The sequence below is a fragment of the Triturus cristatus genome, chromosome 12 (genome assembly GCF_964204655.1).
Source record: "Triturus cristatus chromosome 12, aTriCri1.1, whole genome shotgun sequence".
NCBI classification, from domain to species: domain Eukaryota; kingdom Metazoa; phylum Chordata; class Amphibia; order Caudata; family Salamandridae; genus Triturus; species Triturus cristatus.
In genome coordinates this window covers 684,046,420-684,065,365 of record NC_140595.1, presented here as the reverse complement: position 1 = coordinate 684,065,365, position 18,946 = coordinate 684,046,420, and the positions used below count along the sequence as shown (strand labels likewise).

The following is an 18,946-nucleotide window of genomic DNA, read 5'->3' as shown; positions in this document are numbered from 1 at the left end:
GATTTGTATAAGTTCCTGGATATGATGTACATTCCAGGCATGTCTTGGCAGCTTCTACATTTTTTGTGCAGTTTCAAAACATATAGCGCCCACATTCCTTCTGTTTGTGAACCCAGATACTTAAGCATTTGGCCTCGTGCATTTTAGGGCCTGTGAGTAATCTTTGGCAGCATATGGGCAAGAAGGCTACTGGCACCTACAGTTCCATTTCACAAGCCAAATGATGATAGACACGCCCACTGTATCCATCTGCTTCGTGTCCCTTTGTCACTTATTAGCTCCTTGAGCCTGTCTTACATCACACGTTCTCATTAGCAAACTAGCCATTTGGAGTCAAGGAATGTAAAATACTCTATTCATTTATCAAAATAGACGGATGAACAAATTAATTTTCTGCAGTTCTCTAAAGAGCAACAAACAAAATACTCCTGTCCCTGCTCTTTCCAACATAACATTCAATAATTTTATCTCCTTTGAAAGGTCATCTATCCCTTAGAATATCTTCTGTGAAAAATAAATATACTACATTCTTCTCTACCTGAGAAAAGTATATATTTTTTCCTTCAGGTATTATTATTTTATCCTTGGCACCACACTGAGATCATAAGGTCTTTGTTCTTAAAAATTGAGGTTTTGACCTTGTACCTCCATTCGTACTTTCCAACTCCAAACCATAACTCTGCCTTTTGTATTTCTCTTGAACTCTGGTTCCTGCCTTTTCTCTCTTCGTTTCTCTTTCATGTTCTCATTTCTTTCTCCCTTCTCTGTCTAAGAATCGTTTCTCTTTCTGCTTCATAATTATTTTTCTTTCTCTCTCCTCCTCGTTTCTCTTTCTCCATCGCTCTTCTTTCTCCCCACATTGTCTCCTACTTGTTTCTCTTTCTCTCACTGTGGTTTTGTATTTTTACCCACATAAATCCACTCTTTGCAACATAACAACAATCCACATAAATACACTCAACACTATGCCACATAATTCCACTCAACACCACACCGTTCGTGCCACACTATTCAACTACACACAAATCCATTTCACACCACATAATTCCACACCAAACTACATAATTCCATTCCATGATACAATTCCACTACACACCACGTGTATCCAAGCCACAACACACAATTAAACATCATACCACAAAATGTAACAGCACACCTCATAATTAAACTCCACAACATAACAATACACAACATAAAATACAATTCCACATAATTACATTTTATTACACACAATCTAAATCCACAACATTTCATAAACTCAAAAACACATTTACTATCTACATAATACCACTGCACAACATGTCCCATAATTCCACTAAACCTATCCATGCCCCACTACACAATTCCAACCCACACAATGCCACAATGAACAGTTCCAATCCAGCACACATAAATCACTCCACTCCACATACATCCACTCCACTCCCTAACACATAGGTAAGACACATTCACATCTACAACCCCAATATCTCTAATTCTTTTTCTATTTTCCTTAACTCCCCAACACACAGATCTGGAGCTTAGCTCCTATGTATTCCTTTTTCTTCCTCACCAAAAAGGCAAAGCTATCCACATAGTTCCATCCCACATAATTCAACTCCACACATTTCCAATCCACAACACAAGTCGACAACAAACCACATAATACAGCTCAAAAACACAATTAAATAACATACCACATACATCCAATCCACAACACATAATTCCAAATCATGCCACAAATTTCAACACAACACCACATAATTAAACGTAACTACATAGCACTCCACAACACAAAATGCCATTACACATAGTTACAATACATAACACACAATCCCACTCTACATAATTGGTGTACACTCAATACCACATAATTACTATACACATAATTCCACAGCATAACAAACCACATAATTCCACTCCACAAAACAACGCCACCTCACACAATTCCACGCCACACAATTACCATAATTAACTAATCCAATCCAACCCACATAATTCCACTACACACCACATACATACACATTTCCATTTGCAATGCCAATAGCTCTAACTCAAACAAATGTGAGTCCGATTGCATTTCCAATGCTTGTTCAAATTTAGTGTAAATCCGTTCAATAGTTTTGGAGTTTTGAAAGAAATAAGAAATATAGATATTTTGGCGGTGCCGTCGCTCAGATCTCATGGTGAGATCGATCTGATTGGCTGCCAATACTTCAACCAGGAAGCCTTGGCAGCCATCTTGGGACTCTGACTGAGCCGAGTCCCAAGAAATATTTTTTTAAAACAGAAGGGGGAAGGGTAGGAATACCCTGACCCCTAGGCCTGATGGTGGGGTCCCTGAAGCAGAAAACATTTTTTTTTAAAGAACTTGCAGCAAGATTCACAGAGGATCTGTGAATTAATGGCGGAAATATTTTTTTTAAAAACAAGCGTGGTCTCCTGGGTCTTGGGGGTGCATATTAATGTAATTGGGAGAGGGGGCACCTGTGGCCCCCTTCCCCAGGCAGATTTTGGCCCCGGGGACCAAAAATCAAATCTGGCTTTCCTTCTAAAGTTTTTCCCCCACATGTTATAGCGACCCTTACCACCCTTCTGGCACCCACATGCAATCTATCCTTGTCCTAAGCGGCCGTTCCTCTGGAATGGAATGCCACCTATGTTACACCCATCCTAAAAAAACCACATGCTGAGCTAAAGGAGCTGGCAAAGTACTGTGCTATCCCTCTCCTCCCTTTGATAGGCAAGGTTCTTGAGTATTCTGTTAACAAACAGCTTTCCACCTATTTGGAGAGTCATCATCTGCTGGATACTTCCCAATCGGGCTTTCGGCCCACCCATAGTACTGAGACTGCTATTTTAGCGGTAGTAGACTCACTCAGCTTATCCCTCGATGCCGGAAACCCAGCTATGCTGGTTCTTCTTGCCCTATCAGTGGCGCTTGATACTGTTTCAAATTCCATCCTGATTCAATGCCTCTATGAGATAGGGATCCACGGCACTGCACTCAATTGGTTCCTAGATTTTCTTAAAGATAGGTCTCAAATGATTACCTTGGCAAGGGGGCTCCTCAAGGCTCTGCTTTGATCCCTACGCTTTTTAACATGTATGTTGCTCCCCTCCCCCAGCTAGTCAGGTCCTGTGGTTTTGAAAGACTTTCTTATGCAGACGGTACGCAATTAGTCATCTCTTTTTGGCAGGACATTGAGAATGTTAAACATCTTTTTAGCACCAGCATGAGAAAAATTGCCACATGGATGTCCCTGAACTGTCATTGGTTGAAGGGGGACAAAACAGAGATTCTTCCGTTTGGCAAAATACAGCTCCACTGGACAGATGAATGCTGGCCTGCCCAGGAGCATCTAAGGATTTTTGTGGCCCTGGGCCAAACATATTTTAAGGGCCCCTGTTCAGAACAGCTTTGAATTTATGATCTAGTTTCATCTTTTTCATGCCCTCTTTGGCCAGGTCTCCGACAGTGCACAGGCACACTTGCCCAAATTCTAAATCTGCTTACAACTAATATTCAGGGATTGTGACGTGTTTTTAATATTGTACTATAGCAGCTGCTCAGTAATATAACTGAAAATAATATCTGTGATACCCTCCCATTTCTCATATGAGAGGTCATGTTTTAATCTAAAAGAAAGGTTTTTAGGGATATTGCATGAAACATAAACAGAACATTTCTCTGAAAGAAGACCATAATAGACTCTCTCTCACACATCACCACATTAAAAATAAGTTGAAGGAAAACTGTATTTAAAATGATCTGTTTAAGAATTATTCAAGATAATCAGGGCAAAACTCTCTGAAGAACAGAGCTGGCTCTATCAAGGGGCCCCCTGAAAGCCTGGGGCCCTGGGCCAGAGCCCACTTTGCCCATGCCTTAAAACGTCTCTGGTCCTGCTGAGCTTGACCCTGCTCCTTCACCCAGAATCTCAGGCAGAAACCCGGGTAGTCTGCTAGATAATACGTTATCAATGTAGGACCAGGTGACATCCACCTGTGGCATTTGTTTCAGGACAATGCGCCTTTTCAGATGGATTTTTCAGTGGCTTCTGCTGAATTCTTGAAAAACTCTTATCCAGGCTTTGATAATGAGCCACTTTGATTATGAAAATACACTTGTTGTAGCGTCCAACAAGTCCCTTCTATGTAAAATGCAGGTGGTACAAAATACTGCAGCTCATTTGTTAAACAAACTGCAGCCAGGCACCTCTTCAGTTCCTTGGCTCAAACCCCTTCATTGGCCTGATTTATAAAGCTCTGTCAGGCAACTGACCCAAATATCTACAGGATAAACTCATTCTCCTAGATCAAAGAGTCAACATCTTCTATGCCCTTGTCATATTCAAACATCTAGGTACGTTGACTGAGCCTTTTCTTATCTTGCACATTACCACTGGAACAGGCTTGACTTCATTATTTGGGCATGCAATGATTTTCCAGGTTTTAAAAAACATCTCAGGACTTGGCTGTTCAAATGGCTGCATTTCCATCCATCCTTCGGTGGCGAGACGCTGTACTTTATCAAGTATCCATTAACATAACATAACATTCCCTGGGGCCCGGCCAAGTTTTAAAAGTGGGAGGGGGGCATGCGGCCTCCCCCTCCCGGTCCGAGTTCAACCCTGAGTCATAAACCCCCCGGGCCCTGGTCAAAATATAATACAAGGAGGTGGGTCACACAGCCCCCCTCCCAGACTGATTTCAGCTCCGGAATCACCATCCCCCGGGGCCCAGCCGATATCTAAAAATGGGGAGGGGGCAGTGTGGCCACCCCTGCTAGGCCGCTTTTGCACGGTCCCCAACCCCCATGGCCTAGCTGTGCAATGCAAAGGGAGGGGGGAGCACAGCCCCCACCACCCAGAGCCATTAATAGCCTGGAAAATACCATCCCTCAAGACTGGGTTACTGTTATGTCCCGTGGTCCCTATCTCCGGGACAAAGCATGTTTCACTCGCTTGGTGGGAGCAATTTTAAAACTATGAAGCGGGCAGGGAAACAGATTAAAAAGTTGCTCCAGCACGCAGGGAGCAGCATTAAATTTTGCTGCTGCGGCGTAAGGGAGTGTTGCCGGCTTTTGCTGGAGGCAGGGAGCCGGCAGAGACTGTGAAGGCATTGAGGCTGCCCCAGCAGCCCCCCAACAAAACGACCCACTATTGCCACGCCAAGTCTCGGGGATGGGATGCCCTCCTCTCATGTTGCCTGTGTATGGGCGGTTGGCTACAGTGCTTGGCCACAGGCCAACAACGGGAGTTGGATTAGCATAAGGTAATTAAATATTACTTGACGTTGAAAAAAACGTTTACATTCACTACCAAACTATAGGTTACAGGATAAGGCACGTACCCTTTCTTTGCCAGGCCCTTGGGATGGGGTTCCCAGGGCCAAAGTCGGCCCAGAGGGGATCCACGTGCCCCCATCCCAGATTTTAATAAGGCCGGGCCCTTGGGGTTGGGTCCCCGGAACCAAAATCGGCCAGGGGAGGGGGGCTGCATGTCCTCCCCAATAATATAATGTATGCCCGGTGAATGGGGCCCCTGGGGCCAAAAACAGTCCAGGGATGGGACACATACCTCCCTCCCCCAAGACATGCACCAGGCACTGGGGGCTTGGGTCCCCAGGGCCAAAATCAGCCCAGGGAGAGGAACACATGCCCTGCTCCCCCACATAATGTGCCGGGCCCTGTGGGATGAGGACCCAGGGACCAAAATCGGCCCAGGGTGGGGGTTCCTATGCCTCTCTTACCCTAAACAAAATCTGCCAGGAGAGGGGGCTCACAGCTTGGCTGTCTTTTGGGGATGCCACAGAGTCTGGTCGCAGGCCAGGGCCAACCCCTAGGCGCACACAGTAGAAGGCCATTGCATGGAGTGGGGTTTGCTGCATGTGTGGGATTTGCTCCATGCATGGGTTAGGATGCAGGGCCTGGCCTAATGTATGGTAATTAAATATTATTTAAAATTTAAAATAAACTAGAAAGTCACTGAAAAAAACAAAGGTTACAGGGATATTATAGTTAGGTTCCGATTTTACACACACAAAACCATAGAAATTCACCAGTTATAGTTACAGTTATCTCAAGTAAATATAACGTCTGCAATGAACTAATTATAACTCAATCCCTCGCCATGCACTGCTATATTGCCCACATATTAAATCACTCATAACAACTTCAATGAAATCCTTAATTATATTACTGCAACATTTGCTGTAAAACTATCGATGAGAAAACTCTGCATGATGGGGTCGCGAGTTATAGTTACCTTAGGGCACGAGTAATGGTTACTTGAGACAACTGCAAATTACACATATTTAATACTGCCCCCATCCCTCACAACTGTGATCAGTATTTATGACAGAAGTGTCATTGGTGTCAAATGGTTTCAACGCAGAAGCAAATGCAATGATTTTCTTCAGCTCACTGAACTCTAACCCACAATTTTCTCACTACTCAAATCTCTCATTCTTCCACATGCGCTTCCTCATGTGCTTAGTTTTGTCAGCAAACATGTAGATGAAACACAAATAATATTCAACTAATCCCCAAAATGATCTCCGTTGAGTCAACATCTTCTATGCCCTTGTCATATTCAAACATCTAGGTACGTTGACTGAGCCTTTTCTTATCTTGCACATTACCACTGGAACAGGCTTGACTTCATTATTTGGGCATGCAATGATTTTCCAGGTTTTAAAAAACATCTCAGGACTTGGCTGTTCAAATGGCTGCATTTCCATCCATCCTTCGGTGGCGAGACGCTGTACTTTATCAAGTATCCATTAACATAACATAACATTCCCTGGGGCCCGGCCAAGTTTTAAAAGTGGGAGGGGGGCATGCGGCCTCCCCCTCCCGGTCCGAGTTCAACCCTGAGTCATAAACCCCCCGGGCCCTGGTCAAAATATAATACAAGGAGGTGGGTCACACAGCCCCCCTCCCAGGCTGATTTCAGCTCCGGAATCACCATCCCCCGGGGCCCAGCCGATATCTAAAAATGGGGAGGGGGCAGTGTGGCCACCCCTGCTAGGCCGCTTTTGCACGGTCCCCAACCCCCATGGCCTAGCTGTGCAATGCAAAGGGAGGGGGGAGCACAGCCCCCACCACCCAGAGCCATTAATAGCCTGGAAAATACCATCCCTCAAGACTGGGTTACTGTTATGTCCCGTGGTCCCTATCTCCGGGACAAAGCATGTTTCACTCGCTTGGTGGGAGCAATTTTAAAACTATGAAGCGGGCAGGGAAACAGATTAAAAAGTTGCTCCAGCACGCAGGGAGCAGCATTAAATTTTGCTGCTGCGGCGTAAGGGAGTGTTGCCGGCTTTTGCTGGAGGCAGGGAGCCGGCAGAGACTGTGAAGGCATTGAGGCTGCCCCAGCAGCCCCCCAACAAAACGACCCACTATTGCCACGCCAAGTCTCGGGGATGGGATGCCCTCCTCTCATGTTGCCTGTGTATGGGCGGTTGGCTACAGTGCTTGGCCACAGGCCAACAACGGGAGTTGGATTAGCATAAGGTAATTAAATATTACTTGACGTTGAAAAAAACGTTTACATTCACTACCAAACTATAGGTTACAGGATAAGGCACGTACCCTTTCTTTGCCAGGCCCTTGGGATGGGGTTCCCAGGGCCAAAGTCGGCCCAGAGGGGATCCACGTGCCCCCATCCCAGATTTTAATAAGGCCGGGCCCTTGGGGTTGGGTCCCCGGAACCAAAATCGGCCAGGGGAGGGGGGCTGCATGTCCTCCCCAATAATATAATGTATGCCCGGTGAATGGGGCCCCTGGGGCCAAAAACAGTCCAGGGATGGGACACATACCTCCCTCCCCCAAGACATGCACCAGGCACTGGGGGCTTGGGTCCCCAGGGCCAAAATCAGCCCAGGGAGAGGAACACATGCCCTGCTCCCCCACATAATGTGCCGGGCCCTGTGGGATGAGGACCCAGGGACCAAAATCGGCCCAGGGTGGGGGTTCCTATGCCTCTCTTACCCTAAACAAAATCTGCCAGGAGAGGGGGCTCACAGCTTGGCTGTCTTTTGGGGATGCCACAGAGTCTGGTCGCAGGCCAGGGCCAACCCCTAGGCGCACACAGTAGAAGGCCATTGCATGGAGTGGGGTTTGCTGCATGTGTGGGATTTGCTCCATGCATGGGTTAGGATGCAGGGCCTGGCCTAATGTATGGTAATTAAATATTATTTAAAATTTAAAATAAACTAGAAAGTCACTGAAAAAAACAAAGGTTACAGGGATATTATAGTTAGGTTCCGATTTTTACACACACAAAACCATAGAAATTCACCAGTTATAGTTACAGTTATCTCAAGTAAATATAACGTCTGCAATGAACTAATTATAACTCAATCCCTCGCCATGCACTGCTATATTGCCCACATATTAAATCACTCATAACAACTTCAATGAAATCCTTAATTATATTACTGCAACATTTGCTGTAAAACTATCGATGAGAAAACTCTGCATGATGGGGTCGCGAGTTATAGTTACCTTAGGGCACGAGTAATGGTTACTTGAGACAACTGCAAATTACACATATTTAATACTGCCCCCATCCCTCACAACTGTGATCAGTATTTATGACAGAAGTGTCATTGGTGTCAAATGGTTTCAACGCAGAAGCAAATGCAATGATTTTCTTCAGCTCACTGAACTCTAACCCACAATTTTCTCACTACTCAAATCTCCCATTCTTCCACATGCGCTTCCTCATGTGCTTAGTTTTGTCAGCAAACATGTAGATGAAACACAAATAATATTCAACTAATCCCCAAAATGATCTCCGTTGATCTTTGTTCACAGTTGAAGGAGCTTTTTCTGTAGCGTAAACCAGTTTCATCTTCGAAGTAATCCCTCTTTCATCAATCAAATAGCCCAAATACTCCGCCCCACTCACACAGATCATGAACTTCTTCCTCTTGATTGTCAGCCCACTCTTCCGCAATATTTCCAACACCAATCTGAAGGTATGGTCATGCTACTCATCGTCTACACCACACATAAGGATGTAATCTTGAAAATGTTTGACATGGGCAACACCCTCAGACAAATGATGCATTGCCCGCTGGAAAACAGGAAATGCAGAGGCTAAACCGAATAGCATCCTTGGCACAGCAAGAGTTTAATGGCCTTGGATCAGGATTGATTACTATTTGATGGTACGTAGAGGAGAAATGGAAGGTGGAAAACACCTTAGCCCTCTGATTGGTGGTCAATCTTCCCCCTGTGTTTAGGCAAACGGTGCCTCTTAACACAAGTGGCGGTATTAAGATTGTGTAAATCCACACATAAACGTAAGTCCCTATTCCTTTTTTTAGCCAGCACCACTGGGGCCAACCACTTCAACACTTCAATTTCTTCTTTGATTCCTTCACCACACAACCACTGCAGCTCCTTTCACAATGGCTCCCGCATAACAAGTGCCACCCCACAGGGCTTATGCCCTGCAGGTATAGCTCCATCTTTCAACACAATTTTATGCATGAACCCCTTGAGCTTGCCCAACTTGTCATCAAACACAGAAAAAAACTCCTCTGCAAAAGACACCTCTCCTACTTCCCCAATGCCTGATTGTACACCCAATACTTGAATGATTTGGGTTTTGAAATCTTTTTGTTGGGACCATCCCAAAAGACAGACACCATCCTTGTTAAAATAAACCTTGGAGGGAACTACAGCCCCTTAAACTCCAAATTGGCTTCAATGACCCCTACCAGATTGATATTTGGTGATCTGAGTGTGCGGTCGGGAATTTTACTAATGTATTTTTCATCTATGAGATTGTATCTGGCACTCAAATGCACCACTGCATTAATCTCCTCACCATCAATATGTATCACACAATAGGGACAATCTCTTCCATTACCTCCCACAAGTTGTATTTGTAAGATGACATCCTGAGCAACCTCATCTTCATTACTACTCTACATGACACTACCTATTTTCTTAGCTTTCCTGAACCCACTAAATTTCCATGGCACACTCTAGTAAAATTCCCCTTGAATTTACACTTTCTGCATGTTTGACATAGAGCTGGATAGGCTACATCTGTTGCCAAGTGTGCCTTCAACCCACATTGGTGACAAGTTTTGTCCCCCAGTTTGAACAAGGCATTATTGTCTTCCACTTTTAGATTTTGATTGTTGCTTTGAATGACACCCACTTGTTCCTTGGAAGCCAATTCTATCAATCCTTCATGAATAATTTCTGCTCTCTTCATCGTGTCAACAGCTATTCACAATTTTAAACCCCCATGTGTTCAACAACTTCCTTCAAACCTTCCTGTTGTTGACCTTCAACACCAACTAGTCTCTCAACATCTCATCAAGAAATCCTCTGTAGTTACAAGAGGCTGCCAGTGACCTTAGACTTGCCATGTAACTGTCCACAGATTCACCAGGCAACTGGCATCTTATAAATTGAACAGCATAGGATGATTTCCTAGCTGGAAATAGATATGGAGATTTGGCTTGTTAACCGCTAAGTGATTGGTTAAAGACTGGTTTAAATTGCATGAACCGCGAAGGACATACAAACACAGATCGGCTGCTCATTACATGGAAGTCTGACTCGGATGAGGCAGGTGAGTACATGACAGTGCTCCTGTCTCTCTGGCAAATTTGATACTATAGACCTGATTTTTTCTAAAAGTTGGATTAAATGAATGTGGCTTAGTTTCATCATAAATTATGAATGTTGCTTTGGTACCACTGGACTAATTAGTTGGTTGTCTGGGCAATAATGTTGGATACTAGATAAAGTAGCAAAAGTGGACCCGCAAGCTTATTTTTCGATGATCCACTTGGATTTGGTTCCAAATATGACAATGTGGGTTTCAATATTTTTAGATAATTAATTACAGGGATAGGTTTGACCACCGGAGATTGGTTAACCCGTTGTGTTTTTTAGATGGATTTCTTTACATTTAAGTAGGTGCCTAGCGATAGATGTAGGACATCTCCTTACTTCACAAACGTGTCTATTTATATTTTGTATTTCATAAGTAGAACGGACACTGGATTTACATATTAGTGATTTTTTCACCCACTCTGCATTTTAGATCATACCAGAGGTTACTATACCTTGTAAACACATTCGAACTGAACGTGCTCTGGATTCTATTCACCCATTTTTACTACTGCATGAAGACACTTTGTTTATTGGAAGAACATATCCAAGAGAGTGGCCTTCTATTTGTAGGACTAGACTGGCTACCATTGGTAATGCAAAGTCAGTTAGCACAACAAAACAATTCTGTGACAAACTTGCCAAATTTTTTCACGATAAAGTGATTAACGTCTACGAGGAATTCTCTACTGTTGTAAATGGTGTGTCTAAGACGGATGAACCTGACATACAAGTTTCTTTAAGAAATTTTTCCTCCCTCACACAGGACAGAGTTGAAAAAACTATCCTGGCAATCAAATCAGGCTCTCCTTTGGATCCATGTCCTGTCACGGTTCTTCATATGGTCTCCCATACCATAGCAAAAAATGTGACACCCCTATTGAATAACATTCTTATTTCAGGGCATTTTCCAGTGGAATGGAAAAACTCCTTGATAAAACCTATTTTAAAAAAAACAACTCTTGATCCCCTTGAAGCTGCCAACTATCGTCCCAATACATGTTTACAATTTCCATCTAAAGTACTCGAAAAGTTTCTAAACGAGGAACTACGGTCCTTTATAGAAGTCAATAACATATTGGATGTAGCACAACATGGTTTTAGGCCACAGCACAGTACTGAATCTGCATTAATTGCAGCCACTGAAAGTCTACGTATACAACTAGACCAGGGTGGAAAGGCCGTATTGGGTAATGCTTGACTTATCCACCGCATTTGATACGGTGGATCACCGCATACTTCTTCAGCGTCTGGCGGATATAGGGATTAAGGATAAAGCTGCAGATATTCTTCGTTCTTACTTGAATAACAGGCAACAAGCTGTAACTTTAGATGAGCATAAATCCTCTCATTTTGTTATGCCATGTGGGGTGCCTCAGGGATCGGCACTCTCACCCACCTTGTTTAATATATATGTTTCCCCACTAGCTGAAATAATTCGTTCCTTTGGGTTCAAGGCCATTTGTTACGCAGACGTCACACAAATTGTCATCTCACTAGCCACAAATCCAGAGACTGTGGCAGAGCGTTTTAAACTCTGCATGAGTCAGATTATTTGCTGGATGCAGAATAATTGTTTAAAATTGAATACCGGGAAGATGGACGTAGTTATGTTCGGAGGAGATACGTCACTCTGGAACTCCAATTGGTGGCCCGCGACAGCAGGGCCATGCCCCCAGCCCGTAAAAAAGGTAAAAAATCTTGGAGTCCTGATTGATGACCATCTTTCCTTATCTGACCAGGTCAATAGCATTACCTCTTCCTGTTTCTATACACTTAAAATTCTTAAGAAAATTCTTCCTTTTATTCCTATGTCTTTGAGGAAAATGGTTGTTACGGCACTGATCCTGTCAAAAATTGATTATTGTAATTCACTCTACATTGGAGCAAAAAAAAGTGTGATTCAAAAACTCCAGACCCTGAAGAATGTGGCGGCCCGGTCACTATTAGATCTACCTAAATTTAGTTTCATTAGCTTAATTATCCGAGAACAACTACATTGGTTGCCCATATCTGCTAGGATCCAGTTTAAATCAATGTGTGTGTTACACAAGAGTCTGCACGGGATGGGACCTACGCAGATGGGTCAATACTGTAAGCGATATACTCCACAGAGATGTCTACGTTCCGTGTCAGCATACTTGCTTGCGGTTCCAAGAGTAAAGACGATGAAATGGGGGGGCAGAAGTTTTCAATACTTGGCCCCTAAGTTCTGGAACACTATGCCTCTGCATCTTAGAACGCAAAATGATCTGCTACAGTTCAGAAAGGGACTAAAGACTTGGCTGTTTATGTGTACCCCTTCGATGGCTTAATTCTCCGGTTTAATTTAATGGTAGCAAGCGCTAAGACGCCACGGCAAATACTCGCTCTATAAAAACCCATTTTCATTTCATTCATTTCATAAAACGATCTGTGTGAATATTGCGTATTTTTTTTTTTGACAAACAATGAGAAACCTGTTGCAATGTGATTGCTGCATGCAATTATGATTGTAAAATTAATATGGTTAATAAGAAGACAAACCAGATTTTTTTTGTTCCTTTATAAAAAAAACATAGACTGTATATAGGCAGGGGGTCTTGAGTGTTGGGTTTATAAACATTGTGATTAATTGGTAATTTGGTATATTGTAAATATTTTTATAGATAAGATATAGGCAAATTTGTATATATTTTTTTAACCCCTTCGCCGCAGCAGGAATTCCGCTGCGGCGCTGGGGATGGGGGGTTTGGAGGCAGCGCGGTGGCGCGGTGCTCGTGAGGGAACCGCTCCGTCACGAGCCACGGTTGAGCTGTGCTCATGACGGAGTGGTTCCGTCACGTCTCCGCCCACTGCGCTAATCGCCCGCACAGGCGGGAAATTAGCGCCGCGTGGGCGGAGCGGCCGCCAACGGCCGTAGCATGACGGAACCACTCCGTCATGAGCACAGCGCAACCGTGGCTCATGACGGAGTGGTTCCGTCATGAGCGGGGAAGGGGTTAATTTCACAGCCCTGATGAAGTCCTGTTGGACGAAATACGTTGGCGGGGCTGATGTACAATTGTCATATGACTGCAATAAAGTGGACTTAAAACAGATGAACAAGACTCCTTGATGAATACAATTCGATACGATTGATTAATCTATCTTATTGTACTTACAATTAAGTAATACATATAGAAATAATATGCTCCTTTTTACTATATTTTATTAGGGATACACAATAGAGTTTGTGGCCTTTTCCCTGGAATTTGGAATGAGACTGGCCATCACACAAGGAGAAGAAGCTCGCTATTCAGCAGGGGATAGAGGCTCTGTTTCAGAAGGATGCGATTTCAGAGGTTCCTCTGCTGTCCAGGTGTTGAAGTTTCTATTCCATCATTTTTCTGGTACAGAAAGCCCCAGGAGGTTTCCGAATGCTGCTAGATCTTAAACATCTGAACACATTTTCTCAGACCATTCAAAATGCAGACTCTGCAAGAGATTATTCCCTTGGTGTGCAGGGCTCATTGGATGGTCACCTTGAACCTTCAAGACACCTACTTCCATGTGCTGTTTCACCCACTACACCGGACGTATCTGTGTTTCTTTATCAACAACCATCACTACCAGTTCAATGTACTTCCATTTGGTCTTTAGATGGCTCCTCAAGTATTTACCAAGGTGGAGGATCCTCTGGTGGCATCTCTTCATATTCATGGTATCTGCCTGTATCCCTTTCAAGAAGATTGACTCCTACTTGAACCCATGTAACAACAACTTCTGCAGGACTTGAGGAGGGTACTAGTGCAGGTTCAGGAGCATGGGTTCCTTCTAAATTGGGACAAGTGTCAACTACAGCCTGCATAGGAGCAGATCTTCATAGGTGCCTGCTTCAGGATAGACTTGAACAGAGTTTTTCTTCCAGAATAGAAGGCACTCCAGAGTCAGCCTCTATCCGTTCGCCATTGTCTTGAGCTGCAGGGGCTCATGGGGGCGATAGTCTTTACAGTTCCATTGACCAAGTTACATCTTCGTACTATTTGGAGTCATATTCATGCCTTCTGGGTGCCTTCTTCGAGGGACTTCGAGAAGATGGTCTTTCTGACGCCCGAGCTCAGGGGGGCTCTGGTTTGGTGGCTTCTCCCAGATTCCTTGTGCAGGGTTATGAAACTGTAACAGGACATCCCAAATGTTTTGACAACTCTTTCAGGTGTTGGGCAACTCACTAGGCTGCCTACACGCAGGCCCATTGGCAGAAAGCAGGCGATCCTCCAACTGGAGGGAGTTGATGGCTGTCAGACAGGGTCTGACACATTTTCTGGCAGTCCTCCAGGAGTATCATGGATCAGGACAGAAAAACTAACATAAACAATCAGGGAGGCACCCGGTCAAGGTCCCTGAATTTGGTAGCTAGACAGTCTGGACATTTTTGCCGAGCTTTTCAGGTTTTGTGCAAGGAGGGAGCACGGGGTGAATACCCTTTTAGTCTCGTGGCCGAACAAATTGTACTATGCATTCCCTCCCTTTCCCCTGATTCCCAGGCTTATGGTCAGGCTGATAGGGGGAAGACAGGGTAAGGATTCTGGTTGACCCATTTTGTGGCCCAGGAATGCATGGTTCATGATTCTCAAGTCCCTGGCCCTTGAAGATCCTCATTTGCTTCCTCTTAGTCCTTCCCTTTTCTGGTTTTCGACCACGGTTCTCTCCCAGAGGCGGCAACTGTTGGTTTGGATGTTGTGAGGAGAAATTGGCAGCAAAAGGGTTTGGCCAATTGCCTAGCAGTGGCAGTTCAGAATTCTCATCATCCTTCGACTTTGCACTCGTATGGGCATCATTGGGCACATTTCCAGTCCTGGTGTGAGGGTAATACCTTCTCTCCGGCGGCTTGTTCCCTCCCTAATGTTTTGCAGTTCCTATGGGATGCTTATGAGAAGCAGTTGTCGGTTTCTACATTGTGAGCCCAGTGGGCTGCAATCAAGGCTTTTCGGGCTCCTTGGGGCAATTTAGCAGATTCTGATGATTTTGTCTCCCACTTGTTGAAGGGCTTTTCTCGGTCTCGACCACTGACTAAGTCTCTCTTTCCCCTGTGGGATTTACCTTTGGTGCTAACAGCTTTGACTTAATCTCCCTTTGAACCCATTGAGCTGGAAGACATTAAGTTTGTAACCCTAAAGGTAGTTTCCTAGTGGCTATTACTTCGGCCACGAGAATTGGGGAACTAGCTCCTCTCATGGCAAAAGAGATTTTTCTTACTTTCTTTGAGGATTGGGTGGTGCTTCGTCCCGACTCATCTTTTGTTTAGAAGGTGGCTTCAGCTTTTCAGAGGAATCAGTAACTTGCGCTTCCAGCTCTTTTGGTGGTGTCGGAGGCTCCTCATGAGATGTTTGGGCAACTTTTGGATGTGAAACAGGCAATGCAGATGTATTTCCAGGAGTGAATTGTTCCATAGATCTAACTCGCTTTTTGTTTCTTTTGGCTCTTCTCACAAGAGTGATAACATTTCCTTGGTTTCCATTAGAAGGAAGGCAATTTTCTTGGCATACTCAGTAACAGGTGAACCCACCCCTCCACCAGGTTTCATTCACAGCTGTTCTACTGGAAGCCTTTTCTTCTGGGCTGAGACACGGGGTGTGTCCATTGCTGAAATCTGTAGAGCAGCTTCTTGGGTGGGACCAATTACACATTATTGCCTTCAAAATGTTTTGCATGCTCATAAGAATTTCTGGCTTGGGGTTTTGGATTCTGCCTTTCTCTAGTTTTATTTTGCTTGGTTACATTTTTCATTAAAGGAGCACGTATTTTTGTGCCCGTTGATTTTTGGCTGGGAAAGTATGAAGGACTTGTTGGAACTGCTTTGGTATTCATCATGAGTAATGAGCGGGATGGAGACATAAAGATGTGGAGGTCATTTTTCAATTACTTACCGTTAATCTTTATCACTCCTTTGTCCCTGTCCCATTCGTTACGTCCCTCCCACCCTACCTGGTTTCAAGACCTTCAAACAATTGAGGGAGCTTGATATTCCAGGAGGAAGGCTGGGTAAAGTGTAGCCCTATAGGCTAATGCCTATGGGGGAGGGACACTTTTCAGCATTTCCTGTTCTCTTCTTTTTCTTGAGAGGTTGATTTAACTCATGAGTAATGAAAGTTACTCATAAGTTACTCTCAAAGTTGGGGAGTTCATCAAGCCCACCTGTTATGATGGCCATTATAAATGTGTTTTTTTGTGATTACAGCACTGGTAACTAAAATGAAGTGTTTAAACATAAACTTAAATTTGAGAAATAAGGCACAGGCCAGATTCTCTATGCTGGTATTAGGAAGTGGTAATGTAATCTTCCTCTTTATGTAACTGTATGACATCCATGGTTCCCTTGTTGCCATGAGTCTCCTGGTGAGTTGAGACTCTGCTGGCTCTCTGGGAAGAGATCAAGTGGGTGTGGTCTACAAAGATTAAACATTTGAAACTTGTGTCCTCTGTGTGGGTTTACTACAGTAATTTGACAACGAGCAATGACCAGCAGCCACTAGACAATGCTCACAGAGGAGGAGAAGGAACCTTGTGTGCAGAGATTTTTAGCACTGATTCATTGCCTATATGCAGATGCAGCTCTGTGGATTTGTAGCCGGGACTGTACTTTTAATCTTTTCTGCAAAGACTATCATCCGCTTTAATGTATAGTTTGCTCCACATTTCTGCAAGCACCTCTACTGCTCCAACGACCACCAAAGTGCACAAGGTTCTCGATAAGTGTTGACTCACTTGACTGCGAGCCACATGCAAGAGCGCACTGCTGTTTACAAGTGTGACAATACTGACACATGCTGGTTAAGCCCGAAGCTTGTAACGGATTCAAGCGTGAGCACCTGAATGCGTCTGTTCAACCAATCTGCATCTATTATCTTCTATGCATGAACTCGGCAGCTCTCCATTAAAGAGTGTGCATATCAGTCTAAATGACGGCAGCTGTTCCTAGCAACACCATGGTGTTTAGACGTCTGCTTTTAAATATTTGCCTGTCACAAAAGACAACCAAGGTCAACCTATTCAAAATTTATACATGGTAGAAAAACAGAGACTGGAAACTATATTTGCCATAGCAGTGAACATTGCAATGACCAGTCACATGTTTTATACGCAGCCTCAAAATGAATCAGCTGAGGAGTTTGTTGTTCACTTCAGAGAATTTGGCAAGCAAATGACAGTTTGACAAAATGATAGATGAATGGATAAAAGACCAGCTCATCACCTAATGCCACAGCAGAAAAAGATGCGGGAGAGACTGAGGGTAGCAAAAAAATACAACTTAGGGAAGCAATTGAGAGTGTAACGATAGCTGAGGAGTCGAGTGTATAAAAGAATTAGAGGCTACTGAACACAACAAGTATTTGCAATGCAATAGGTCTCGCATTTACGCGAGTTTAAGCTGTTGTAATTGACAATGCCTTTCATTTGTTTAAAAAAAAAAAAAAGGCATTGTTATTTGCAATGTCAATAGTTGAAACTCGCGTAAATGCGAGACCTATTGCATTGCAAATGCTTGTTAGATTAGTGAGTAGAAACGCTCCCTTTTGGCCCACACAGCAAATTAATTAAATAAACAAGATATCTGTAGATGGGAGGTGCTGTCAAAGTTGACTGTGCACATCGGAATATATGTTGCACTAAGAAGAGGAAGCTCCTGATAAAAACAGAGTTAACACGAATGCCAAGAAGGTATGCAGTTAACTTGTTTACAACAAAAATGAATGACCATGGCTCTCTTTAATACACAGGTACATAATTGCCCTCCCTAGGTTCTGTTCATTCTCTGTCCCCTTTTTTTCTTGACGTTGGGTCTTTATGCCCAAACGCTCACCTGCTAATGGATCATTTTTATTCTCATTGGTTGCATCATTGTTTGAGTCCAGGGTTTTCTTGTGCTCATCTTTTTGGGAGAAGTTAGGGTTCTTCTGTGTTGACGTATGATGGGTAGTCAATTCCGTGGCTTTAGTTGTGGTAAGTCCAAATGCATAAGTTGGAGCAGTGGTGACACTCTTGGTGGTGCCTATTTTGCATGTCTGGAGATCTGTGGGAAAAGATTAAACATATATTTTATAGAAGTATCTTTCAATAACAGAGTGAAAAAAGAACAACAACAGAGTACAACATAGGAGCCTGTGTAATGATGGGACGCACTTGGTCAGTGGAGAGCAGAGTTCCTGTGTTTTTGCATACACGGTGTGTAAAGTGTAAACATAAAACTAAAACTTTCTCTGAATTAATGTATGAACTTCAGACAAAACAAGTTGGAAACAGACAGAGGCAATGTCTGCTCACAAATTAGAAGTTATAGAGGCTTCTTCAATCTTGCTG

The 18,946-nt window shown here is 43.7% G+C and overlaps 1 protein-coding gene across 4 annotated transcripts in view; it reads right to left on the bottom strand.

Annotated features, from left to right (window-relative positions):
* LOC146780087 (uncharacterized) overlaps nucleotides 1-18,946 on the bottom strand; it is a 145,569-nt gene that overhangs the window by 34,334 nt on the left and 92,289 nt on the right. For all 4 annotated transcript variants that reach the window (XM_085636716.1, XM_085636719.1, XM_085636718.1 and 1 more), the window contains exon 4: nucleotides 18,450-18,659. In XM_085636716.1, the coding sequence (XP_085492842.1) occupies nucleotides 18,450-18,659 (210 nt within the window). The remainder of the gene's footprint in view (nucleotides 1-18,449; nucleotides 18,660-18,946) is intronic.